The following is a 27,836-nucleotide window of genomic DNA, read 5'->3' on the forward strand; positions in this document are numbered from 1 at the left end:
ATGAGGTCTTCCCTCGCCAAACCCCTGCATAGTCTTATACTGCCTGACCCAATTCTGGAGGAGGAGGAGGACGACTCTGATGATGACGACAGTGATAGCGACGACAGTGATGGCCTCTCCCTCCTTGGCACATCCCCACCCAAGTTGGACAACAGCTTCCTAAAATTGGGGCTCCAGTACCAGTCAAACAACCTGCAGAGCAGCCCCGAGAGTGGAGGTTAGGGGCCAGGTGCTCTCACTTGATGATCAAACTGATATTGAATTCATATTAAACAACTTGTGAGTGTATTTAGAAGGGAACAGGTTATTTTGTGATGGAAGTCAGTGGAAACATTCACAGCTAGGCTTGAGGATTATAACATGGGGCATAAACCTGTTTGCCTTCTCTAACAGTTTGATTGAATAGTCTTCCATACTGTAGCCTACATACTGCATGATCTGCCAAGAGTCAGGGTTAGTACATCTCTTCTTCTGACTCTGAAAGCATCTGCTTTTCTAGTGGGTTACACTGACTGGCACATGCATCGGATGGCAGCAGTGTCCAGTAACGTGTTTGACGACCTCCTGAGGGAGTGTGCCCAGTTCCACAGCTGCAAGAGCGGCCTGGCTGCCTTCGTCCTGGAGAGAGGTGAGGTCTTCTCTCTGCTCACTGGGGAATCTCAGGCATGCAAACTAGTCACCTTTTCCATTTTTTATCCAAAATCACGTCTTTTTTTTTTTTTTACGCATCCAAACCCCCCAAGAAGGTCTGTTTCCACAACTCTCGTTGACCTTCTCACCTTTTCAACTCCGTCCCTGGAATCTATTCAATAATAATACACTACCAAAATATGTTAACGACTGTAAATGGAATGGAATGGAATGGACTTTATTTGTCATTGCTACAGTACAGGTACCAAACAACGAAATTTAGGAGGGGAGGCTCCCCTGGTGTTTAGGAAAGGAAAAAGAAAACACATTTTAGAAAAAGCATAGATGCATAAAATCACAAGAAGGTAAGGAGCTGGTTTACATCAATAAAGGCTATGTACACAATCCACTGTACTATACTGCACAGATAGTCAACTAGGGTTGTCATATTTCACAAGAAAGTATTTTTTCACATTATTTTAAAGTGTCACAGTTTGCAGGCTTGAAAATGTACATGTTTGTGCCTCAGCACTAGCTGCCATACAATCCGTCCGGACTGTCCTGGGCCCAGAACTTAGGCCTTTTCTGTGTTCAGGGCCTTGACGGCCCTGTGGTAGAAGCTGTTCTTCAGTCTGTTTGTCTTAGCGGCCGGGGTCCTGTACCTCCTGTTCGAGGGCAGCTTGACAAAGTGTTCGTGCCCAGGGTGGGTCGGGTCCTTGGAGATCTTGGAGGCCCTCCTGAGACAGCGTGTTTTGTACAGCTCCTCCAGAGAGGGGAGGGGGGCGCCGGTGATCTTCTGTGCTGTTCTCACGACTCTCTGTAGCTCGTTTCTCTCCGCTGTTGTGCAGCTGTGGAACCAGTTGGAGATGCCGAGGTGAGGATGCTCTCCACTGCGCCGTGGTAGAAGGCCACCAGTATCTCCTGCTTGTTGTGTTGTTTCCTGAGGCATCTCAGGGTGTATAGCCGCTGTTGTGCCCTCTTGATGGTGCCTTTAGTGTTGTCCTTCCAGGCCAGGTCATCCCGCATGTTGTGTCCCAGGAATCGGAGGGTTGAGACTATCTCCACGCTCTCTCCGTCGATGAGCAGGGGCTGGATCTCGGACTTTTTCCTCCTGAAGTCTACTATAAATTCCTGGGTCTTTGACTTGTTTAGCAGCAGGTTGTTAACCTTGCACAGCTTGCTCAATTGCTCTACCTCATCCCTGTACGCCGCCTCGTCCCCCCCCGAGATACATCCCACCACGGTGGTGTCGTCTGCAAACTTTACGATGTAGTTGCTGGGGTGGATGGGGGTGAAGTCGTGGGTGTAGAGGTTGTAGAGGATGGGGCTTAGCACGCAGCCCTGGGGTGACCCAGTGCTGAGGCTGAGGGCTGTGGAGGTGTGGGGGCCCCCCCGCACCCTCTGGGGGCGGTCGGTCAGGAAGTCCTTGATCCACGCACATATAGAGTGTGATAGACCCAGGTCTAGTAGTTTGGTCACTAGCCTGTCTGGAAGGATGGTGTTAAAAGCGGAGCTGAAGTCCACGAAGAGCAGTCTCGCGTAGCTGTTTCCCCTCTCCAGGTGGGATAGAGTGGCGTGGAGAGTCGTCGCTATGGCGTCCTCTGTGGACCTGTGGGCTCTGTAGGCGAACTGGTATGGATCCAGGTTGGGCGGGAGGCGTGTGAGTATGTGGGCCCGGACTAGTTTCTCGAAGCACTTCATTATGATTGGTGTGAGTGCCACCGGGCGGTAGTCGTTTAGGCAGCTCACCGTGCTTTTCTTCGGGACTGGGTTGATAGTTGAGGTTTTCAGGCAGGGTGGGACGGTGGCCTGGGACAGGGACTGGTTAAAGATGTTGGTGAAAACCCCGGCCAGCTGGTCGGCGCAGTCTCTCAGCACCCGTCCCAGGACGCCATCCGGCCCCGAGGCTTTCCTGGGGTCCACCGCCTTCAGTACGCGTCTCACCTCGTGCTCTGTGAGGGTGAGGCTGCTGAGAGCTGGAGAGAGTGGTGTCTGTGTTGTGGTTACCTCCGTTCGCCCCTCGTCGAACCGGGCGTAGAAGGTGTTCAGCTTTCCCGCCAGCAGGGGGTCGTCCTCTGCGGCTGTGAGCCTGTTGGCTCTGAAGTTTGTCATCTGCTGAACCCCCTGCCACATCCGCCTGGAGTCGTTGCTCAGGAGGCATTCCTCAATCTTCTCTCTGTGCTCTGCCTTGGCCGCTTTGATGCCGCGCTTTAGGTTGGCCCTGGTGGAGCTGTACAGCGGTGTGCGCTTCCCTGCGAAGAAGGCGTTGTCCCTCTCATTTATCAGTTTTTGGACCTTCCCAGTCATCCATGGCTTTGTGTTGGGGTAGACCCGGACCCGTTTGTCCACGGTGACTGAGTTGGTGCAGTTCACTATGTGGTTCAGAACCGACGACGTGTACTGTTCCAGGTCCTCATGCTCATATTCCTGCCATAGGGTGTCATTTAGGCAGATCTGCAGTGGAGCGGACCCTTCTGGCCAGGTTCTGACAGTCTTAGTGGTGGAGGGAGCACTTTTCCCCATTGTAGTGTATGCAGGAATCAGGAGGATTGACACATGGTCAGACATGCCTAGATGAGCTAGCGGACTAGCCTTGTAAGCACGTTTGATGTTGGTGTATACCTTATCCAGTGTTTTTTCTCCTCTCGTTGCGCATTTTACATGCTGGTAGAACTTGGGTAGTACTGCCTTCAGGTCGACATGATTAAAGTCCCCCGCTATGATGTGAATAGCCTGTGGATCAGTACTTTGTTGGCTACTAATGACGTCATATAGTCGCGCCAATGCTACTTTGCTGTCTGAGCTAGGTGCTATATACACACATGTAATTAGCACCGCGTTAAACTCCCTAGGCAGGTATGTGGGTCGGCATTTAACAGTCAAGTATTCTAGGTCTGGGGAGCAGTGGCTACTTACAGTTTTCGTGTTTAAGCACCAGCTATCCTTCGTCGATATTATGATCCCACCGCCTCTTGACTTCCCGCTACGCTCCGTTCGGTCAGCGCGATGTAGCGTTCGGCCCTCTAAGCTAACGGTAGCGTCCACAATGTTGTCATTTAGCCAGGTTTCGGTCAGAATAATCACACAGCTATCCCCTACGATGCTGTTTTTGGCCACCTGTAGTCTTAGTTCATCCATCTTGTTAGTCAGGGATCTGACGTTAGAGAGGAAAATGCTTGGTAGCGCTGGCTTGTTTGGGTTTCTCCTTAGCCTTGCTAACAGGCCTCCCCTGCGGCCTCGGGGTCGCTTACGATCTCGCCTCCGTCGCTTCCGCCTCAGGGAGGGGACTGAGAACCAAGGTTCGCCCGGTACACGGGCTATCTCGTAATATATCCTGTGTTGCTTTAGAAACTCCGCTGTAACTGTCTTGTCGTTTTGCGTGCCGATTTCTAATAAGTCGAGCCTGCTGTAGGTACTATTTACACAACTGTTCCCTATAAGTACTAGAATAAAAGTGTACATACAAATGTATTTACAAACATAAAGAAACACCAGTGTGGTCGCCCCCCGAGCTGCGCGGACTAAGCGCGCGGCCATCTTGCAGGTGTCAAAAATGACACCTATTTTTGATGAGCATGTCTAATGTACGCACACACAGTTTATGTGTCATCCATGTGTGTTATATATATGTGTGTCTATAGATTGTGAATAGTTTATGGATGTGATTCTCCCACATTATTCCCTCTCCAGAGCTGTGTGACACTTGGGGCCAGTCCTACGTGCGCTACAACGTTGTGGCGTTGGGCACGGGCGAGTCAAGCTGCAGTGACTGGCTCTGCTTCAGTGGCACCATGGTGCATGACTGCCATGCCATGGTCATCGCCAGACGGGCTCTCCAAAGGTACATCAGCCTGACAGGAGTTTTGTTGGATCGTCTGGACTTACTTACTCACTTCACTCACTTGTTTGGTTTGTTTAGCTATTAATACTGGAGATTAGCAAATGATGTGTCCGATCCTGTATTTCTATTCAGGTTCTTGTACAAACAGCTTCTGCTGTTCTTCAGCCATGACCCAAAGTGCAAGGAGCGCTCCATCTACGAGAGAAACTCAGACAGCCACCTGCTCCAGCTCAAGACCAAAACCTACCTTCACCTCTACACCAACCAGACCCCAAGAGGGGCAGCACAGTGCGGTTCCATGTGAGTGTGTGCATTTTCATATCGGCTGCTGTTGTTGAGTGTCCAATGCGGAAATCTTAATTGCTTGCATCCACTCAGAAGTGTAAGAATTGGATGGGAATTACATTTTGGGGCAGTTTACATTTCACCAATTTAGTGATCTAATTGAGTGACCCAGTGAGAGTGATTGTGTGCATCCTCTGTCCCCATAGGAACTCCCTGAATCTCTACAGTTCCCTGATGCTGCAGTGCCATGCTAAGGGCTCTCTGATCCCTGTGGCTCTCCTCCATCCGGGTGTGTGGGGCGCCCGGGTCTGCTGCATGTCCGACAGTGACAAACTTTGCCGCTGGGCCGTCACCGGGGTCCAGGGGGCGCTGCTGAGCCACTTCATTGAGCCACTCTACATCATCAATGTGGTCCTAGGTAAGTAACCAAGGATGCATTACAATCACAGTAGCATAGGCCGCCCTCCCTTGTAGGACTGACGGACAGTGCTCCAGTGACACTGAGAGGTATTAAGCCTCTAGTCGCCCCCGTCCCCCGGCCAGGAATGGCTGTTCTATGTTCTACGGTAAGTAGCCGTTGACGGCTTTGGTTTTCAAACCATAATACAAACACAACAACCAGAATCTTAATGCTGACGTTTGGTACATTTTGAAATAGTCACCGAATCTTTCTCAATCTAGTCTGTTTTCCCTGAATAATGTGCTGTGTAATACTGGTGTGTGATACTTTTCTCAGGCTTGTTCTAATATTTTATCTTTATCTTGACAATTCTCAGCAATCTACAGCAGTGTTCTAGAATTGTATTGTAGTACAGCGGCTTAGCTCTCATATTATGAGGAATTGTGCACTTTTTGAAGAAAGCATGACATTTCTACCATAGTTAGTACATACCATAAGGTTTGTTTTCAGATGTGGAGGGAAGTCAGATTTGACCCCAGAGGCCCGGGAGAGGTCAAATTCAAGATGGCCGCCAGGCCACTGTGTCTAATGTTCAAACACGCTTAATTTTAGAACCAAACAGAGTAGAAAAACACTTTAGGTGTCCTTTCCAACTAAGTTAGGGATGCCCATTCATTTGGTGATACTTTTGAGATCGCCAGAATTCAAGAAAATGCATTTAGGTCAAGGTCTATGTAAAAATTTACCTCAGAAAATTTCTTTTTATTTATGAACTCTGTATTTATGAGGAAAAAAAACGTTTTTATTGCCCTGCATTATTCAGTTATTAGTTATTATTTACTGGGATGTGTGGTTATTTTATTTTATTTATTCCTGCTAAGCACAGAGTTATCAGCAGATGGCCCTCTAGGGCACCAGTAGCTACGGTTACCAGTAGTAACGCCAACACTCCGTGATAGTGCAGTATGCACGAGACAGAGAGCACTTCTGATGAAATTGTTACGTCTGTAGTTTTACGACAGTTGGGACTTTACGACGTACCGTATTACGTTTTGTGTTACACTCGTGTTTGATAAAATGGAGTTGCCAGCTCCGACTACAAGCTCTGAGTTTGACTCCGTTATTGAACATAACAGAAATATCAACAGGTAAATATAACAAGTAAACTGACTTACTATGAACAGACAATATTAGTACACTTGAGTAAAGCCTTAGTTCCTAACTGTACCATGCAAAGACATTGAATTTGATTATAGCCGGGAATGAGTTTGCTAGCTAGCAAGACCCGCCATGCACACCAGGTCACAGCTGCAAGCCTCTACACACTCCTCCAACAAGCTTACAGTGAAGACTGCTCATCTGATGATACTGATGCCGTGCCACCTGATAGTCCATCTTTTGATGAGTGGTGCATACAGCGAGCAAAAGCCAGTGTTCACTTTGATTACTGGCTTAAGACCCTGTCATTGGAGCTTCTCTTGCTGCGGTACATCAGGTCACTTCGTGAAGGTAACTTCCTGCTGTACGTGGAATCCCTGAGGCAAATCATTCCCTGGATGTTCGCCCTAGATCACACACACTATAGCAGATGGCTTCCCATACACATCCGTGACATGATAACTCTTGCTGAAAAACACCCAGATGTCCTAGCAGAATTCAAGTCTGGAAATGTTGTGGTGCACAAAACCAGCAATAAGTTCTCTGCCATTGCACTTGACCAGTCCCATGAGCAGAACAACGCAATGGTGAAAGGTTCTGGTGGGGCTATTGGACTGACTGGCAATCCAGGAGCGCTCAGACGCTGGATGGTAGCAGGGCCAGAAATCGCCAGGATCACTAAAGAGTTTGAGGAACAGGCAATAAAGCAACAGCATGGAGTTAGTGACACTGGACACAATCACCATGACCAACACCCTGGTGTGCAAGCAGCATTCCTGAAGGAGGTTAAGGCACTTGTGACAGTGCTGGAAGAGATGGGGAATCCTTTTCTAGAACACAGCCAAGACCTACTAGTCATTGACACAAGGGACATCATGGACACCCAAGTGGCTGAAACTGTGAGAAGGATCGAGACCCTTGGTGAGGAGCAGTACAGCAAGTTTGTGACAGAAAGGCTAGAACAGTGTACAACACCTGTCACGCAGACACTTCGAAAGAACAAGTTGCCACTGTTCAGTAGGCCACCTGTCAAAATAAAGTCAAAAGACAAGGCACAACTTGCAGCACTGAAGAGTGACTGTGGTCTCTTTTCAAGGCTGTACATCTCCTGTCAAACACGAGATGGAGACATACAAAATGTATTCTCCCATGAAAACCAGGCAGCCCCACCAGCTCTGTCAACTGGAGGAAAACTTCGGATTGGGGTTAAAGCAGATCTACTTCGCTGCCTGGAGTCAGATCTGCTCGAAAACAAGAGTGTGCCTGTAGCTGATGCAGTAATTCTTGATGGTGCAGCGGTGGTTCAAATGCTAAATCCTAGCACATCAAGAACATTTGAAGAGTATGGAGAAACAGTGTTTGCACCATACATCTCTGCTCAACATCAGAAAATCACCCGCGTTGACCTTGTCTGGGATGTATATCTACCTGCCAGCCTGAAAGCCTCAACCAGACAGAAGAGGGGAAAGGGCACCAGGAAAAGGGTGGCTCCTCCTACTGTGATGCCTAAGAACTGGAAGGACTTCCTTCGATGCGATGAGAACAAAACGGAGTTGTTTTCTTTCCTGTCACACAAAGCTGTTCATCTACCTCTACCACAGGGCAAGGAACTGTATGCAACAGTTGGAACTGGAGTCCTCTACTCTCCCGCTGAGTTATGCTTGGCCTGCCTTGCCCCATGTTCACAAGAGGAGGCAGACACTCGTCTACTTCTGCATGTGGCAGATGCTGTGCAGAAGGGGTGTAAGAAGGTGACCATATGTACCGTTGATACCGATGTGGTGGTACTGGCTGTGGCTTCATTTAGCAAAATAGCTCCTGATGAGCTGTGGGTTGCCTTTGGTGTCGGGTCAAGCTTTAGGTACATAGCTGTTCACCAAATGGTTGCCACAATGAGTCCCATACAGTGCCAGACTCTCCCAGTCTTTCATGCTTTCACTGGGTGTGACACTGTCTCTACATTCGCTGGCCGAGGAAAGAAGACTGCCTGGGAGACTTGGAAGTCTTTCCCAGAGGTCAATGATGCTTTCAATGAACTCCTGTGCATGCCAGGTGAGGTCAGTGAAGAGTAAAAATTACTGCTAGAAAGATTTGTGGTGCTAATGTATGACCGAACCAGTGAGAGCACGGAGGTGAATGATGCCAGGAAACAGCTCTTCACACAGAAGTCCAGAACTTTAGAAAACATTCCTCCAACCCAGGCAGCCCTCAAAGAGCACATCAAGCGCACTTGCTACCAGGCCAACTGTTGGAACCAGGCACTGGTCCTGGATCCAAAGATGCCCGAGACATCTGACTGGGGCTGGACAAAGGATGAAACTGGTTGGCATCCGCTCTGGACCACTCTCCCTGAAGCCTCTAAATCGTGTCATGAGTTGATCCGCTGTCGTTGTGAGAAAGGGTGCACTGGACGGTGCAAGTGTGCCAAAGCTGCACTTAAGTGCACTGATCTGTGCTTTTGTTCTGGAGATTGTTAGATTTTGATAGTTGTTAGTTGATAGTTCTTACAATTTGCCCTGCTCCACCTTGCCCCGCTCTGTGACTCCGCCCTGCTTCCTTGCTGGGACACTTGGCCCTGTCTCCTCCCATGACAACATACTGTGAACCTAGCCCTTGTCTCCATCATTATAGACTCTTTTCCCTGTCACTCTTCCGAGACTTTGCCACTCCCTTGCCCCACCCCCCAGGACCGCCTCACACCTTGTCACTGCCTCCATGAACTGTGTCTCAACTTGTTACCGTCCACTTGAACTCTGCCCTCCACATCATCACCCCTGCCACCACCTCCACCTCAGAGACTTTGTGTTCTGTGTTCTAGTTCTGTTCTGGTCTTGTGTTGTGTTGGTCTCGTGGTTTGCTATGGTCTAATGTCTTGTGTGGTGTCTCTTCTCTTGTCCCTCCAGTCTTCTGGTCTCCCAGTTCCCGTGTCAGTCACTTTCCTGTGTTTCTTAGGCTCCCCCTGTTGGCAGCTCTGTGTATTGTTCTGTTCGTGTCCTATGATTACAGTATGTGTAATTGTCTCCACTTGTGTTTGGTCTTGTCCTTCACCTGCCTCATGTCTGCTTGAATGTTTGCTCCCTGTATATCCCCTCATGTCTTCCCTTGTCTTTCGTCGGTTTGTCATTAGTTTGTTAGTTGTGTGTACCTTGAGTTCCGTACAATTTTGTTTTGGAAATAAACAACCTTTTTGCATCCTTCGCCTGCCTAAGTCTGCATAGTGTGTACTACTTCTCTACACTAACCATAACAATAGTAGCCTATCAAAATAGAAGCAAAGTTTCATGTAATCACGTAATTTCAATGTAATTTGACCTTGACCTAAATGCATTTTCTTGAATTCTGGCGATCTCAAAAGTATCACCAAATGAATGGGCATCCCTAACTTAGTTGGAAAGGACACCTAAGTGTTTTTCTACTCTGTTTGGTTCTAAAATTAAGCGTGTTTGAACATTAGACACTGTGGCCTGGCGGCCATCTTGAATTTGACCTCTCCCGGGCCTCTGGGGTCGAATCTGACTTCCCTCCACATCTGAAAATAAACCTTATGGTATGTACTAACTATGGTAGAAATGTCATGCTTTCTTCAAAAAGTGCACGAATATTGTGCTAAGCCGCTGTACTATACACCCTGAGAGTCCTCAGGAAGGAACACAGCAAGCAGGTGACCTTCTACCGCGGCGCAGTGGAGAGCATCCTCACCTACGGCATCTGCAACTGGTTCTCCAGCTGCACAACAGCGGAGAGAAATGCGCTACAGAGAGTCGTGAGAACAGCACAGAAGATCACCGGCGCCCCCCTCCCCTCTCTGGAAGAGCTGTACAACACACGCTGTCTCAGGAAGGCCTCCAAGATCTCCAGGGACCCGACCCACCCTGGGTACGAACACTTTACCAGGCTGCCCTCGAAAAGGCGGTTCAGGACCCTGGCCGCAAGGACAAACAGACTGAAGAACAGCTTCTACCACAGGGCCGTCCAGGCCCTGAACACAGCAAAGACCTAAGTTCTGGGCCCTGGACAGTCTGGACGGATTGATGGCAGCTGCTGGACTGAAAAAATCAGGTGTAGTGCTGAGGCACAAACATGTACATTTCAAGCCTGCAAACTGTGACACTTTAAATAAATGTGAAATAATACTATTGTGCAATATGACAACCCTAGTCGTCTATCTGTACAGTATAGTACAGTGGATAGTGTACATAGCCTTTATTTATGTAAACCAGCTCCTTCCCTTCTTGTGATTTTTTTTTAAAGTAATTTTTTTTTTTTTCCTTTCCTAACACCAGGGGAGCCACCCCTCCTAAATTTCGTTGTTTGGTACCTGTACTGTAGCAATGACAATAAAGTCCATTCATTCATTCATTCATTCATTCATTCATTCATATTGGGGCCTTAACTGGTTAAGAAGGAATTTTGAGAACTTGGTTCTGGTTTACTGGTCCGTTCAGGTGACTCCAGCTATAACTCGGACAACGTGTCGGACGCAATCAACAATCGCCTGGGGGATGACTGGGAGGAGCAGCTGGTCCCACCCTTTAGGAAACAGAGGATATTCTTCCTTGGTTGTGACGGGGTGGCGCCTCAACACAGCTCTCGTCACTGCAAAGACCTCAGCATCAACTGGTGCCTCGGGGACCTGAGCATCGAGGTGCTGGACAGCACAACAGGCTTTGTTGTCGATGGGTAAGTCAATGGTGCTACTGGTAGACGATGCTCGTAACATGGGAACAATTTAAGTATTTTTGATGAAACATAGATGATCTCGATGACTACTTTCATACTTACCGTACTTGGTATACTACCATTACAATGAAGTCTAATGGGTACTGAAGACCCATCTCTTGCCTGTCCATCTTGACTGTAAAGACCTCTTCACTCCCCACTACCCTGTACAGTTCCTCTACTGTATATATAAAAAAGATCCTTCCTTCTTCTAGCATTGTGACTGCCAATAGCACCTGCTCCTAGCATAGATTTGTTCTTATGATGACTGATGTGATTCACTTACTTGTTAGACACGTTTGTAAGTTGCTTTGGATAAAAGCGTCTGGTAAATGTCAAACATTTAAAAACAAATTATGTAAATGTATAATTTCATTGTGGAGGGAGCTTTCTATGTAGGCGTAATGCTCTCTCTGGCCCCTTAGCTCCCCAACTGTGAGTGGGCCTGGCTTCTCCAGCAGACTGTGCAAGAGAGCCCTCTACTGTAACTTCTGCAAAATTGCAAAGCTGAGTGGGCAAAGTTCTCTACTGAACCTCCAAACCTATCACAGTGCCAAGGTGAGTTGTTGAACCATGAATCAGTAGATATCCTGGCACCCTTGGACCTGTATTTGTCTGCACTGCATATAGGCGACATCGTAGCCATATCATGTGCTACCGAATATCATCTGGCCAAGATTGTGTTGACAGCATGAATGTGAATTTTGTGTGATGTGTTCCTTCTTGTTTCAGTTGGAAGCCAGTCTCTATCAGAATGCCAAGATGGTTGTCAACCACCAGTTCCTCTCCAATGGCGCAGGACCCTGGAACTCCAAACACCTGGTCGAGAGCTTCAGCCACTGAGTCCCTTGGGTGTGGGCGTAGTTTTGTTTCAAAGAGGAGTTTGAATTTGTGATTTGTGCCTAATTTCAGCATTAAGCATGCAGTAATGTTCTTTAGTTTGAAGTTCTGTTTGGTTTCACATTCATGTTCATGTTCAATAATGTGCAAAATAAAAACAGAAAAGTCTGAAGATTTAGTTTGAAGTATTGCATTAGAAGGGAAAACAAACAAGTATATCTTGCCCAAGCTTAGGACCTAAATCCCCAAAGGTAATCAATGTCATTTATTTACATGTACCACACCATCTCCGAAATCTCCTTACATTAGTACACCGGGACAGTTAATACAAGAGTAAACTTAAAATGTATTTTTGAATAAAAAACTCAGAAACAGGTTTATCATATTTTCACATGATACAACAAGCCACTTAAAAGAACAAAACTGAACTGGCAAAGTGCCTTAACATTTAAGCAGCTCTGTCACCAACTATACCCCATTAACCATCTGAGATCAGATGAAACAAATGGATGCATACGTTTTGCACGCATAAGTCTTTCTAGAAATGGTCAAATCCAATTATTAGTTTTCCTATGTGACAGTTATTATTTGGACTGGTTAGGGTGACAGGAAGATGACCCCTACATACAGTAATTCAGAACACAAACCCCTGGAAATACCTAAAGTACTGACCAAGCGTCAAAGGAGACCTCTGATACTAGGCACCATCTTGACTTCGGCTGCCTGTTACACCGTCACTTCAGCCCCCCTCTGTTGCTATAGCGCCGGTCGTCCATTGAGCTTGTCGTGCATGAGGTTCAGGGCTCCGCTGGCAAAGTCTCTGAGCACGTTCACAGTCTCTCTCTGGAGCTGCAGGGACTCACGCACAAACTCCTGCTGCGTCTCGGCCAGCTGCTGCACCGACTCAGACAGGAGCTCCAGGGAGCGCGACACCGTCTCCATCAGCACGTTGGTGGCGGAAGGGGGGAGCAGGTCATCCCCGTGGTCATCGTCCGAGGCTACAAACTGGGGTTCAGTGTCTTAAGAAAGAGGAGGTAGTGGTCACTTTGTGTATATTACGTTCCTTCACCCTTTCACATTGAATTAGTTACGTACAAAAACATTTTTTATGTCCTTACCTTCAGTAGTGGGTATTTCATACTGCATTTCATAAGACAGCTGTGACGAATCTCCTGCAATAAATAGATACAATTAAACCATACATAAAACCAGCCAAGTAAAGATTTACTACAACTGACGTTATTTTTATTTAAACCCAGAGTTGTCCATTTCAAAGCACTTCAAAGAACTCACGAGATGTGCCACTATAGTTTGGCATTGAATGGTCATCTACCATGCCCATGGAATGTGGGGGCGGTGGTGGCATTGAGGCCATGTCCATCCCTCCATTGGGGGAGCCATGGATTCCAGCCATGTCCTCCTCTTCCTCTTCTTCCTCCTCCTCGTCCTCTGGCCCTTCATCGTCGTCTCCTAGTGGGCGATAAGCCTCCCCGGGGCGCTGCCCTCGCTTGTTATCCAACTCAAGGATCTGGTGCACAATGTTCTCTGTGGGGCTGAGGTACCGTGACAGCCGCTGGACCCCCTTGTAGGCCGGCACCCCAGACCGCATGGCCCACACCTTCCGGTTATGGTTAGAGTTGAGGTCAGACCACTTCTTGATGATCTCGATGACCTCACGCTGGCACTCGCCAATCTCATTCACACGGGCGGTGATCTCGGCCCACTTGCGCTTTGTGATGTCCCTCGGCACGCCGCGGTTAAACTGGCCTGTGGAAATTACAGAGACACATACGAAACTGCCTGGTTCAGGTGGCAATAATATATATCCAATACCACAAGTGGCACAGTGCATATCCAACACATTAAATTTGAATTTGGCTCAATTCTGACATAACACTTGCATGAGCCTAGAATGACAACCAAACAGTGATTGTAATTTTTGTTTTACTTTAAATCAAACATATCAGATCTGGGGACCTCGCATCCACCTGACATTTAAAAGTGTGCCATATGTCACCTGTGTTTGCATTTAATCATGTGTTAGTGTTTCACGTTACAGCCAGTCACAAGCCAAATCCAAATATAGCTGGTGTGGAAAGGCTTTGGTTACCATTCTGTCACCATTCAATGTGTTTAAATTTGGCTACAACAAACAAGGCCAAAGACCTCCTCATCCCTGTGGTTTCGCAGATCAGATAATAATGCTTCTTTTGTTTAGTTACACCCCACCCCCCCAAAGATCGTGACAGATACAAATAGGGATGGATCTTAGTGCAAGACATAATAAGGCAAGTGTCAGTATGGCACAGAGGGCTACGTGGAATAAGGGTACATACCCACAACAATGTGGCGGTTCTTCCTGACTTCATCCAAAAGTATATGGACCTCACTGAAGGTAAAACAGGCTTTTCTCTTTTTGAAGCGCGTGACACTGTCTTGGTTGAAAAGGTATGGGGTAGACATCTTCCACTCACTATGCCTTTCTCTGGCTTCAGTCTGCTTCTGGCTCCTGGCTGCAAGTTGTCAGAAATATTGTAAACACCATAGCCAAGTATACAGACAGTGCAATCATTTACATACACACTTTAGAGAAACTGCTATCAAATACATCAAAATAACATTAAATATGTTTGATAAACTGAAACCAATTTGTATTATCTCAAATATAATTTGAAAACGTGTAGTAGGCTACCATGTAGGCTGTTCACAGTTTGCAAGGACAAGATGGGGAAATGAGCAGGTCGATGGGGAAATGAGCAGGTGGATGTACAGCGTACGGCGAATGAGACGTTTCAGGCGCGAACACAAGTTCATAAGCACAGCATGCACAGGAATAAGCACGTACGGCTCCACTCATCAGCTGATTGAAATCAGTTTGGTACCGAATCCATCATTGCATATGAAGCATTAAGCACGCCTAGCGCAGCTCTAGGAGATGAGCTCTGGAGTCTGTAGCATCCCTCAACACTCATCTTCACTCTTTTGTTGATCAGTCGTCATCAGCCTGTGCAGTCAGCTGAGTGCCAATGTACCTTGGCTTACTGACTAGAGCAGGTACGCCAGCTAGTAAACCAACCAACAAGAACATAAATGCGTGACTAGCCGCTAGTTAACGTCAACGCTAGCTAACTAACAAAGACACGATGTAGTATTTACGTAGCCGAAGACGTCTCCACAGGCTTTTGTAACAGACAGTATCACTTTTAAAAAGTCCAATGCTGTGAATAAAAACAACCGTTTCGTATGCCGGTTTGGGCGTATGTTTATTCGTACATAATGACAACGTGAGCTAGCTAGCTATCGTTAGCTTGCCAGTCACGTCTAGTCATTGGAAGAATCTGCAAAATTGTAACATTTGTTCACGTAGCTATCGTATCTTCAATCATTCACAGGGACAAATAAATACTACGACCATTGTCTCAACCTTAAAAATGTTATTGTGCAGAGTGAATTTACCTTCCCGATCAATAAAGGTTGCGTTATCTCTCTGAGGCGAGTCCAGAAACTTCGTAGCTGACTAGCTAGCTTGATTTGCTGACCTCTTGTGGTCTTGCAAGCAGCCAAGAAACGCAAAGCATATGGTTTTGATGGGCTACCTGCTGATGTTCTGAAAAGATAAAAGGCGGGGGGAAAGATAAAAGAATACCTGCAAACTATCGAGGGATTACTTTGACCTCTGCTGTATATAAACTGTTCTGCTGTGTATTACATAACAGGGTCTCTGAGTGGGCGGAGTCCAACAGCATCATAACAGATGAACAAAATGGGTTTAGAAAGAAAAGGAGTTGTATAGACCATATTGCCACTTTAACTACTATTATAGACTCAAGGAAAAAGCTTAGAAAAACTACCTTCTGCTCTTTTATCGATTTTTCCAAAGCCTTTGATCATATTAACCGTAGCATGCTATGGGAGAAGTTGTCAGCTTTAGGCCTACATGGCAACATCCTTAACTGTCTTACTGCTCTGTACGAAAATGTGAAATGCTGTGTCCGTGTAAATGGTAGCCTTACAGATTGGTTCCCAGTCGACATCGTCGTAAAACAGGGCTGCATTTTGTCACCTGTTCTGTTCTCCATATATATAAATGACTTAAGTATAGCAATTAAGGCCCTGGGAAAAGGTGTCCCTATATAGGAAATGAAAAGATCTCTATACTTTTATACGCAGATGATATTACCCTGATTTCTGAGACAGAAGAGGAACTACAGGAGATGCTGACACTGGTCCATAGTTGGTGCCAGGAGTGGAAACTAAATATAAATGTTGATAAAACCAAAGTAGTGCATTTCAGAAATCCAGCAAAGCCCCTGTCCAGTTTTAGCGGAGAGTCGTTTCTGCACACTATGCAACAGTGGTTCGATTGAATCCGAAGCCCACGTCTTATTACACTGTGAACTTTACAACGACATGCGCGCTGATCTTTTTATCTTTTTATCAAAACACTATGAGAATTTTAATGACTTTGATGACCAAAATAAATTGTGTACAATTTTAGCTGGTGAACACTGCATAAATGAATGTGCCAAGGCCTGCTACCTCATCCTACAAAGAAGAGTAGCCTTCATGAGCATCGCACAATAAACTGCCCCCTCCTCCTGTTTTTTCATATTTCATTGCCTTTACATATTGTATTTTATTGTAATGCCAATGGTATTTGTTGTGTAATAGTTCAAGTGTAATAGTACTTGAATGTACGTTTTTAATTTGTATTGCTATGAATTGTATTGTGTCTCACAACTCCATGTGAGTAGTCCTCAACTTTTTAATGCACCTTTTGTTGCTGTTCTTTATACCATACCTGTTTGTTGAGGAGTGACACATAAATAAAGATATATCTATCTATCAATGTTATGTGCAATATAACTTATGTTCAGTCACATCCCTGCGTTGTCATATCATGAGCCCTTAACAAGCCAGTGTAAGGCGATCAACTTCTCCAGAATTGATTTAATTGAGTCGTCACTTACAAGCGAGTTCGTTTAATCTCAACGAGACGTCCTTGATATAACTTCTTAAGAGAAAATGATCCAATCAAATATTAGGCACCACTACTGAACTGTTCATTAAGAGAATATTTATTCAAGCACATCAGCAAGCAATAATAGTTCATTTCCATGGAAAAGTGGTCCCATCTAGTTTCACCTCCGCAGGCCAGTATCAGCTAGCCGTCAATAGGTTAACTGCAGAAGCTTCACCAAACAAGAACCCCGTTTAGCCTTGGTAGGCCCTACATAGTCCTTTATACATTTGATTTAACATTTGGGGCTGGGCTGTCCCTCCCCCCTATCTGGTAGTTTTTTAATTGTCAGCATAAAATCTGTTGCAGCTGTGAGCAAGTGTTTTAGTTAGTTATGTGGCCTTCAACTCCTCTCTGTGTGGGTGCGAGAGTGTACTGTGTGTTATCTTCTTCTTCTGGCCTCCCTCTGTGTCCCTCTGCGGTCACACCCCCTGTCTGGGGCTCGTTAATCACATATGCACACACAGCTATGTATTTAAAAAACAGGTAAGCATATGCACACAGTTATGTTTTTAGGATGTACAGACATTTTTATACAGTTACCTTGGGTATATTCTACGTGCGTTCTAAAGCAGGGGTCTTCAACCTTTTCAACCCAAGGACCCCTTGGACGAGAGACAAACAGAACAGGGACCCCCACATGTAATATATATTTTTAAATGTCTCACATTTTAAAGCCTATAATAACTTGTATATTTACTTCATTCACCTTTTCTTTCACCGTATTCACCTATTTATATACTGGGTTATTACTAATATACTGGGTTATTAGCCTATATGTGTTTATGATTGATAAAACGTTCATGCATAATTATGATTGGTTATTATTATTATTGTTGTTGTTGTTGTTGTTGATGAGGCTTATATTTTCTATTATTATTATTTTTCAACAATGAAACTTTTAGCTTCAGGAAGCCAGGTATGCCTACCTCAGTGAGATGACTGGCCCTGGTTGGTGGTACACAGCTTGTCTATTCTGGGGGAGATGGAGGTTGTCAGGCAGAGCATCATGTCATCCTCAGACTGCTGTCTGGAACAGTATTTGCTCTTCAGGTAGGTGAGGGAGGAGAATCCGCTTTCACAAAGATAAGTTGTTGCAAAAGGCAAGAGGCTCATCGAGAACTGGGTGAGAGGCTGTGACTCGTACACATTCTTGTGTGTACTGTCTGTGGTTAGGTCGATCAGTTGATCTTCCTCAGCGGCGGTCAGGTTTGAGCCGTCGGATGCATTGTCTTTGCATGGAAACCGTATCCATGTCTTGTGCTTTCTCCAAGACTTAGTCTCAGAAAAGTACTTCTCAAATTGACTTTCGAGAGCCTCCAAGTGATCAACAATTGCGCATTTCACGTCAGGCGAGGGCACCGCGGAATCCGCGGAAATGCATTGAAATGCGCAGCCAGCTCCGCGCGGTAGCAGAATCTCGTGGATAGCTGTATGTAATTCAAAGACGCGCGCCAATACTGATCCACGGGAAAGCCATCTGACCTCGGAATGGTAAAGGAGCGCGTTATAGCGGCGCATAGAGAAGCAAAGAGGCGGGTTTGTTATTATCAAACTAACTAAATTAGTAACGTTATGCTAGTTATTAATTAACGTTAATTTCGCAATGAAGACCGAACTGCAGCGTTTTAGCCAACACCTAGCTTGCTAGACAGGTGTGTTTTTTTTTCTTTTTCAGCTGACGTTATGTGAGACTCTAGAATCATGGGCATCATTTATTTTGTAAATAGTTTTTTGTCAAAGGTAGCTTATTATTGCCTATTAATGCTTGTACTTTACTCAATATCATTTTTGTTATATTTTGTAATTCTCACTGATTATTTTGGCTCATGACAAAAAAAAGTCCAATGACAAAAAATGGCGGACCCCCTGCAGTACCTCTGCGGACCCCCTAGGGGTCGCGGACCCCCGGTTGAAGACCACTGTTCTAAAGCACTGATTGGCCAGTTATTTAATCATCAAACCCATTCTCTCATGACTAGGTCAGTGTGTCCTTTATCAGAATAGCTTGTGAAAACATAACTGTTGAAGTTACACAGTCCGATGACTTAGGATTCCATTAACATGTTAAAATATAGTATAGAAGAATAGACTTATCATTAGTCATCAGTTATGAAAGTATGAAATCAGTACAGAAATATAGAATATCATAACAGCAGGTATAAAATGGTTGTTAGCACATAGGTAAAAATAAGTAATTTACAGGCGGTTTGAATCATAAAACTTTCTTTTAGTCAGGAGCTTTTCTTCTTCATGTCGCTCAAAAACAGAAACTCTCTTTTGGCTAATTGCGAGACCTTCCTATTGTTCTCAACTGACCTCAGTCACATATTATTTAAATGAGCACATAGTACATGATTTATGACTTCTAGTTATTTTAATACAAATTCCCAACACCAGGTAAGATAAAACGATATATATCTCTCACAGAGATAATTCTTACAACACAGAGTAATGTTATATATTAGCTCCTTAACTTCACTCATACAGTAAATGAATAAACTTAACTCATACAGTAATTGAGTCTGCACAGCGCCACCTGCTAGCTACCTATAACTTTATCTAAAATTGAAATATAGACCAGAACATTTTATTTTAACTCAACGAGACTAACCGGCATACATAATGGTCGAATAGAATGAAACAAAGAACAATTGAAATTAATTATATTTCAACTAAAAATCTGGTTGAGTAGGATAGCTAGCTAATTAGTTTAGCCAAAACTGCACGTGCGCATTTTTTTCTTCCACCATACTTCAACCACAGATGTCGTTCGGGATGCCAGCATTTTAATGTGAGGGAGACATTTGCAGATAATCATACACACGGTTCTTGTGTTGTTGTATCAGAAAAAAAAATTATGAAAAAATCCACGAAAGCATCTCATAAGATGCCAGTCCAGTGCAGTGGTACTACAATTCTAGGTCTTAACACGGACTACCATCACAATGGCCTACCGTTCAAATGTATCCTTTAGCCTTTAGTTTACGAAAGGCATCTCTTTCTAACAACTGATGCATGTGTTAAATGAATTCCCATGCACTCTGTGTTCACTGCAGGTACTAATCATGGTGGACGAAGATGTTGTACGTAGCCGGCTGCCTAGAAAGGCGCTCTTATGCACAGGGGCAGCAGCGGCGCTTTTGGATGACATTTCTGTGTAAGTGGTGACACTGATTCCAGTAACCCAGACGTTTTTGGGGCTCTGCTACCAGAGGACTATAGGCCCATGAGGTCTTCCCTCGCCAAACCCCTGCATAGCCTTATACTGCCTGACCCAATTCTGGAGGAGGAGGAGGACGACTCTGATGATGACGACAGTGATAGCGACGACAGTGATGGCCTCTCCCTCCTTGGCACATCCCCACCCAAGTTGGACAACAGCTTCCTAAAATTGGGGCTCCAGGACCAGTCAAACAACCTGCAGAGCAGCCCCAAGAGTGGAGGTTAGGGGCCAGGTGCTCTCACTTGATGATCAAACTGATATTGAATTCATATTAAACAACTTGTGAGTGTATTTAGAAGGGAACAGGTTATTTTGTGATGGAAGTCAGTGGAAACATTCACAGCTAGGCTTGAGGATTATAACATGGGGCATAAACCTGTTTGCCTTCTCTAACAGTTTGATTGAATAGTCTTCCATACTGTAGCCTACATACTGCATGATCTGCCAAGAGTCAGGGTTAGTACATCTCTTCTTCTGACTCTGAAAGCATCTGCTTTTCTAGTGGGTTACACTGACTGGCACATGCATCGGATGGCAGCAGTGTCCAGTAACGTGTTTGACGACCTCCTGAGGGAGTGTGCCCAGTTCCACAGCTGCAAGAGCGGCCTGGCTGCCTTCGTCCTGGAGAGAGGTGAGGTCTTCTCTCTGCTCACTGGGGAATCTCAGGGATGCAAACTAGTCACCTTTTCCATTTTTAATCCAAAATCACGTCTTTTTTTTTTTTTACGCATCCAAACCCCCCAAGAAGGTCTGTTTCCACAACTCTCGTTGACCTTCTCACCTTTTCAACTCCGTCCCTGGAATCTATTCAATAATAATACACTACCAAAATATGTTAACGACTGTAAATGGAATGGACTTTATTTGTCATTGCTACAGTACAGGTACCAAACAACGACATTTAGGAGGGGAGGCTCCCCTGGTGTTTAGGAAAGGAAAAAGAAAACACATTTTAGAAAAAGCATAGATGCATAAAATCACAAGAAGGTAAGGAGCTGGTTTACATCAATAAAGGCTATGTACACAATCCACTGTACTATACTGCACAGATAGTCAACTAGGGTTGTCATATTGCACAAAAAGTATTTTTTCACATTATTTTAAAGTGTCACAGTTTGCAGGCTTGAAAATGTACATGTTTGTGCCTCAGCACTAGCTGCCATACAATCCGTCCGGACTGTCCTGGGCCTAGAACTTAGGCCTTTTCTGTGTTCAGGGCCTTGACGGCCCTGTGGTAGAAGCTGTTCTTCAGTCTGTTTGTCTTAGCGGCCGGGGTCGTTCTACCACCCTGCTGCGAACGGGGGGGTGGAACGGCTGAACCAAACACTGAAAAATGGCATCAGGGCCCACCTGGCACAAGGGTGCACGCTCACCACCAGCCTCCTCCAGACGCTGTTGCATTATCGGGCCACGCGACACGCCACTACAGGAGTCTCCCCAGCCTCCCTCATGCTGGGGCGGGAGCTCCAGCTGCCTCTCGATAGGCTCCGCCCTACACTAGCTCAGCCCCCGGTCCATCCAGTTCAAGCCACAGTCACCAAACACCAGCGCTTGATGAAGGATCGTTTCGACAGGGCCAGACGTGCTAGGCCACCTGTCATTGCTATGTCGGACTGGGTCAGGATCCGACGACCTCATCGGGACAACAAACTCCAGTCGTTTTGGTCTGACCCTGTCCAGGTCAGCAAACAGCTTGGCCCGGCCTCGTTTAGGCTCGCCGACGGCACTCGCTGGCATGCTACCCGCCTGCGTAAGGTGCAGTCTCCCCCTGGCCCAGCGCTGGGTGTGGCCTCTTCCACAGTCTTGCCAGCCGCACGGTTGGATGAAGCAGCAACCCCGGCCTACCAGGCTCAGCCCCAAGGCGTGGAGCCGCCACCAGTGGCTGTGGCTGCACCAAAGCCACGTCTGGTTCGAGCACGCAACAGGCCCGATTACTTGCGTGACTACATGACTGAATATCACACCTAGGTTGTGTGAGGGGGGGGGAAATGTTACGTCTGTAGTTTTACGACAGTTGGGACTTTACGACGTACCGTATTACGTTTTGTGTTACACTCGTGTTTGATAAAATGGAGTTGCCAGCTCCGACTACAAGCTCTGAGTTTGACTCCGTTATTGAACATAACAGAAATATCAACAGGTAAATATAACAAGTAAACTGACTTACTATGAACAGACAATATTAGTACACTTGAGTAAAGCCTTAGTTCCTAACTGTACCATGCAAAGACATTGAATTTGATTATAGCCGGGAATGAGTTTGCTAGCTAGCAAGACCCGCCATGCACACCAGGTCACAGCTGCAAGCCTCTACACACTCCTCCAACAAGCTTACAGTGAAGACTGCTCATCTGATGATACTGATGCCGTGCCACCTGATAGTCCATCTTTTGATGAGTGGTGCATACAGCGAGCAAAAGCCAGTGTTCACTTTGATTACTGGCTTAAGACCCTGTCATTGGAGCTTCTCTTGCTGCGGTACATCAGGTCACTTCGTGAAGGTAACTTCCTGCTGTACGTGGAATCCCTGAGGCAAATCATTCCCTGGATGTTCGCCCTAGATCACACACACTATAGCAGATGGCTTCCCATACACATCCGTGACATGATGACTCTTGCTGAAAAACACCCAGATGTCCTAGCAGAATTCAAGTCTGGAAATGTTGTGGTGCACAAAACCAGCAATAAGTTCTCTGCCATTGCACTTGACCAGTCCCATGAGCAGAACAACGCAATGGTGAAAGGTTCTGGTCGGGCTATTGGACTGACTGGCAATCCAGGAGCGCTCAGACGCTGGATGGTAGCAGGGCCAGAAATCGCCAGGATCACTAAAGAGTTTGAGGAACAGGCAATAAAGCAACAGCATGGAGTTAGTGACACTGGACACAATCACCATGACCAACACCCTGGTGTGCAAGCAGCATTCCTGAAGGAGGTTAAGGCACTTGTGACAGTGCTGGAAGAGATGGGGAATCCTTTTCTAGAACACAGCCAAGACCTACTAGTCATTGACACAAGGGACATCATGGACACCCAAGTGGCTGAAACTGTGAGAAGGATCGAGACCCTTGGTGAGGAGCAGTACAGCAAGTTTGTGACAGAAAGGCTAGAACAGTGTACAACACCTGTCACGCAGACACTTCGAAAGAACAAGTTGCCACTGTTCAGTAGGCCACCTGTCAAAATAAAGTCAAAAGACAAGGCACAACATGCAGCACTGAAGAGTGACTGTGGTCTCTTTTCAAGGCTGTACATCTCCTGTCAAACACGAGATGGAGACATACAAAATTTCTTCTCCCATGAAAACCAGGCAGCCCCACCAGCTCTGTCAACTGGAGGAAAACTTCGGATTGGGGTTAAAGCAGATCTACTTCGCTGCCTGGAGTCAGATCTGCTCGAAAACAAGAGTGTGCCTGTAGCTGATGCAGTAATTCTTGATGGTGCAGCGGTGGTTCAAATGCTAAATCCTAGCACATCAAGAACATTTGAAGAGTATGGAGAAACAGTGTTTGCACCATACATCTCTGCACAACATCAGAAAATCACCCGCGTTGACCTTGTCTGGGATGTATATCTACCTGCCAGCCTGAAAGCCTCAACCAGACAGAAGAGGGGAAAGGGCACCAGGAAAAGGGTGGCTCCTCCTACTGTGATGCCTAAGAACTGGAAGGACTTCCTTCGATGCGATGAGAACAAAGCGGAGTTGTTTTCTTTCCTGTCACACAAAGCTGTTCATCTACCTCTACCACAGGGCAAGGAACTGTATGCAACAGTTGGAACTGGAGTCCTCTACTCTCCCGCTGAGTTATGCTTGGCCTGCCTTGCCCCATGTTCACAAGAGGAGGCAGACACTCGTCTACTTCTGCATGTGGCAGATGCTGTGCAGAAGGGGTGTAAGAAGGTGACCATATGTACCGTTGATACCGATGTGGTGGTACTGGCTGTAGCTTCATTTAGCAAAATAGCTCCTGATGAGCTGTGGGTTGCCTTTGGTGTCGGGTCAAGCTTTAGGTACATAGCTGTTCACCAAATGGTTGCCACAATGAGTCCCATACAGTGCCAGACTCTCCCAGTCTTTCATGCTTTCACTGGGTGTGACACTGTCTCTACATTCGCTGGCCGAGGAAAGAAGACTGCCTGGGAGACTTGGAAGTCTTTCCCAGAGGTCAATGATGCTTTCAATGAACTCCTGTGCATGCCAGGTGAGGTCAGTGAAGAGTCAAAATTACTGCTAGAAAGATTTGTGGTGCTAATGTATGACCGAACCAGTGAGAGCACGGAGGTGAATGATGCCAGGAAACAGCTCTTCACACAGAAGTCCAGAACTTTAGAAAACATTCCTCCAACCCAGGCAGCCCTCAAAGAGCACATCAAGCGCACTTGCTACCAGGCCAACTGTTGGAACCAGGCACTGGTCCTGGATCCAAAGATGCCCGAGACATCTGACTGGGGCTGGACAAAGGAAGAAACTGGTTGGCATCCGCTCTGGACCACTCTCCCTGAAGCCTCTAAATCGTGTCATGAGTTGATCCGCTGTCGTTGTGAGAAAGGGTGCACTGGACGGTGCAAGTGTGCCAAAGCTGCACTTAAGTGCACTGATCTGTGCTTTTGTTCTGGAGATTGTTAGATTTTGATAGTTGTTAGTTGATAGTTCTTACAATTTGCCCTGCTCCACCTTGCCCCGCTCTGTGACTCCGCCCTGCTTCCTTGCTGGGACACTTGGCCCTGTCTCCTCCCATGACAACATACTGTGAACCTAGCCCTTGTCTCCATCATTATAGACTCTTTTCCCTGTCACCCTTCCGAGACTTTGCCACTCCCTTGCCCCACCCCCCAGGACTGCCTCACACCTTGTCACTGCCTCCATGAACTGTGTCTCAACTTGTTACCGTCCACTTGAACTCTGCCCTCCACATCATCACCCCTGCCACCACCTCCACCTCAGAGACTTTGTGTTCTGTGTTCTAGTTCTGTTCTGGTCTTGTGTTGTGTTGGTCTCGTGGTTTGCTATGGTCTAATGTCTTGTGTGGTGTCTCTTCTCTTGTCCCTCCAGTCTTCTGGTCTCCCAGTTCCCGTGTCAGTCACTTTCCTGTGTTTCTTAGGCTCCCCCTGTTGGCAGCTCTGTGTATTGTTCTGTTCGTGTCCTATGATTACAGTATGTGTAATTGTCTCCACTTGTGTTTGGTCTTGTCCTTCACCTGCCTCATGTCTGCTTGAATGTTTGCTCCCTGTATATCCCCTCATGTCTTCACTTGTCTTTCGTCGGTTTGTCATTAGTTTGTTAGTTGTGTGTACCTTGAGTTCCGTACAATTTTGTTTTGGAAATAAACAACCTTTTTGCATCCTTCGCCTGCCTAAGTCTGCATAGTGTGTACTACTTCTCTACACTAACCATAACAATAGTAGCCTATCAAAATAGAAGCAAAGTTTCATGTAATCACGTAATTTCAATGTAATTTGACCTTGACCTAAATGCATTTTCTTGAATTCTGGCGATCTCAAAAGTATCACCAAATGAATGGGCATCCCTAACTTAGTTGGAAAGGACACCTAAGTGTTTTTCTACTCTGTTTGGTTCTAAAATTAAGCGTGTTTGAACATTAGACACTGTGGCCTGGCGGCCATCTTGAATTTGACCTCTCCCGGGCCTCTGGGGTCGAATCTGACTTCCCTCCACATCTGAAAATAAACCTTATGGTATGTACTAACTATGGTAGAAATGTCATGCTTTCTTCAAAAAGTGCACGAATATTGTGCTAAGCCGCTGTACTATACACCCTGAGAGTCCTCAGGAAGGAACACAGCAAGCAGGAGATACTGGTGACCTTCTACCGCGGCGCAGTGGAGAGCATCCTCACCTACGGCATCTGCAACTGGTTCTCCAGCTGCACAACAGCGGAGAGAAATGCGCTACAGAGAGTCGTGAGAACAGCACAGAAGATCACCGGCGCCCCCCTCCCCTCTCTGGAAGAGCTGTACAACACACGCTGTCTCAGGAAGGCCTCCAAGATCTCCAGGGACCCGACCCACCCTGGGTACGAACACTTTACCAGGCTGCCCTCGAAAAGGCGGTTCAGGACCCTGGCCGCAAGGACAAACAGACTGAAGAACAGCTTCTACCACAGGGCCGTCCAGGCCCTGAACACAGCAAAGACCTAAGTTCTGGGCCCTGGACAGTCTGGACGGATTGATGGCAGCTGCTGGACTGAAAAAATCAGGTGTAGTGCTGAGGCACAAACATGTACATTTCAAGCCTGCAAACTGTGACACTTTAAATAAATGTGAAATAATACTATTGTGCAATATGACAACCCTAGTCGTCTATCTGTACAGTATAGTACAGTGGATAGTGTACATAGCCTTTATTTATGTAAACCAGCTCCTTCCCTTCTTGTGATTTTTTTTAAAAGTTTTTTTTTTTTTTTTTCCTTTCCTAACACCAGGGGAGCCACCCCTCCTAAATTTCGTTGTTTGGTACCTGTACTGTAGCAATGACAATAAAGTCCATTCATTCATTCATTCATTCATTCATATTGGGGCCTTAACTGGTTAAGAAGGAATTTTGAGAACTTGGTTCTGGTTTACTGGTCCGTTCAGGTGACTCCAGCTATAACTCGGACAACGTGTCGGACGCAATCAACAATCGCCTGGGGGATGACTGGGAGGAGCAGCTGGTCCCACCCTTTAGGAAACAGAGGATATTCTTCCTTGGTTGTGACGGGGTGGCGCCTCAACACAGCTCTCGGCACTGCAAAGACCTCAGCATCAACTGGTGCCTCGGGGACCTGAGCATCGAGGTGCTGGACAGCACAACAGGCTTTGTTGTCGATGGGTAAGTCAATGGTGCTACTGGTAGACGATGCTCGTAACATGGGAACAATTTAAGTATTTTTGATGAAACATAGATGATCTCGATGACTACTTTCATACTTACCGTACTTGGTATACTACCATTACAATGAAGTCTGATGGGTACTGAAGACCCATCTCTTGCCTGTCCATCTTGACTGTAAAGACCTCTTCACTCCCCACTACCCTGTACAGTTCCTCTACTGTATATATAAAAAGATCCTTCCTTCTTCTAGCATTGTGACTGCCAATAGCACCTGCTCCTAGCATAGATTTGTTCTTATGATGACTGATGTGATTCACTTACTTCAGCTTTCTATGTAGGCGTAATGCTCTCTCTGGCCCCTTAGCTCCCCAACTGTGAGTGGGCCTGGCTTCTCCAGCAGACTGTGCAAGAGAGCCCTCTACTGTAACTTCTGCAAAATTGCAAAGCTGAGTGGGCAAAGTTCTCTACTGAACCTCCAAACCTATCACAGTGCCAAGGTGAGTTGTTGAGCCATGAATCAGTAGATATCCTGGCACCCTTGGACCTGTATTTGTCTGCACTGCATATAGGCGACATCGTAGCCATATCATGTGCTACCGAATATCATCTGGCCAAGATTGTGTTGACAGCATGAATGTGAATTTTGTGTGATGTGTTCCTTCTTGTTTCAGTTGGAAGCCAGTCTCTATCAGAATGCCAAGATGGTTGTCAACCACCAGTTCCTCTCCAATGGCGCAGGACCCTGGAACTCCAAACACCTGGTCGACAGCTTCAGCCACTGAGTCCCATGGGTGTGGGCGTAGTTTTGTTTCAAAGAGGAGTTTGAATTTGTGATTTGTGCCTAATTTCAGCATTACTGCATGCTTAATGTTCTTTAGTTTG

The 27,836-nt window shown here is 46.2% G+C and overlaps 2 protein-coding genes across 2 annotated transcripts; one reads left to right on the forward strand and one right to left on the reverse strand.

The window, feature by feature from the left end:
- LOC308155895 (adenosine deaminase domain-containing protein 2-like) lies at positions 1–27,736 on the forward strand (the record flags this gene model as incomplete). The annotated part of the gene is made up of 8 exons (XM_080529261.1): positions 1–217; positions 500–628; positions 4,321–4,471; positions 4,604–4,771; positions 4,963–5,174; positions 26,717–26,951; positions 27,319–27,451; positions 27,626–27,736. The coding sequence occupies 8 exons, from the start codon at positions 1–3 to the stop codon at positions 27,734–27,736; spliced, it is 1,356 nt and encodes a 451-aa protein (XP_080385387.1).
- Positions 12,630–14,336, reverse strand: LOC308154819 (uncharacterized protein; the record flags this gene model as incomplete). Its single annotated transcript, XM_080528038.1, has 4 exons — positions 12,630–12,892; positions 12,992–13,045; positions 13,167–13,640; positions 14,210–14,336. The coding sequence occupies 4 exons, from the start codon at positions 14,334–14,336 to the stop codon at positions 12,630–12,632; spliced, it is 918 nt and encodes a 305-aa protein (XP_080384164.1).
- Positions 27,737–27,836: the final 100 nt, after the last annotated feature.

This window comes from Nansenia antarctica, assembly GCF_963989245.1.
Source record: "Nansenia antarctica genome assembly, chromosome: 4".
NCBI classification, from domain to species: Eukaryota; Metazoa; Chordata; class Actinopteri; order Argentiniformes; family Microstomatidae; genus Nansenia; species Nansenia antarctica.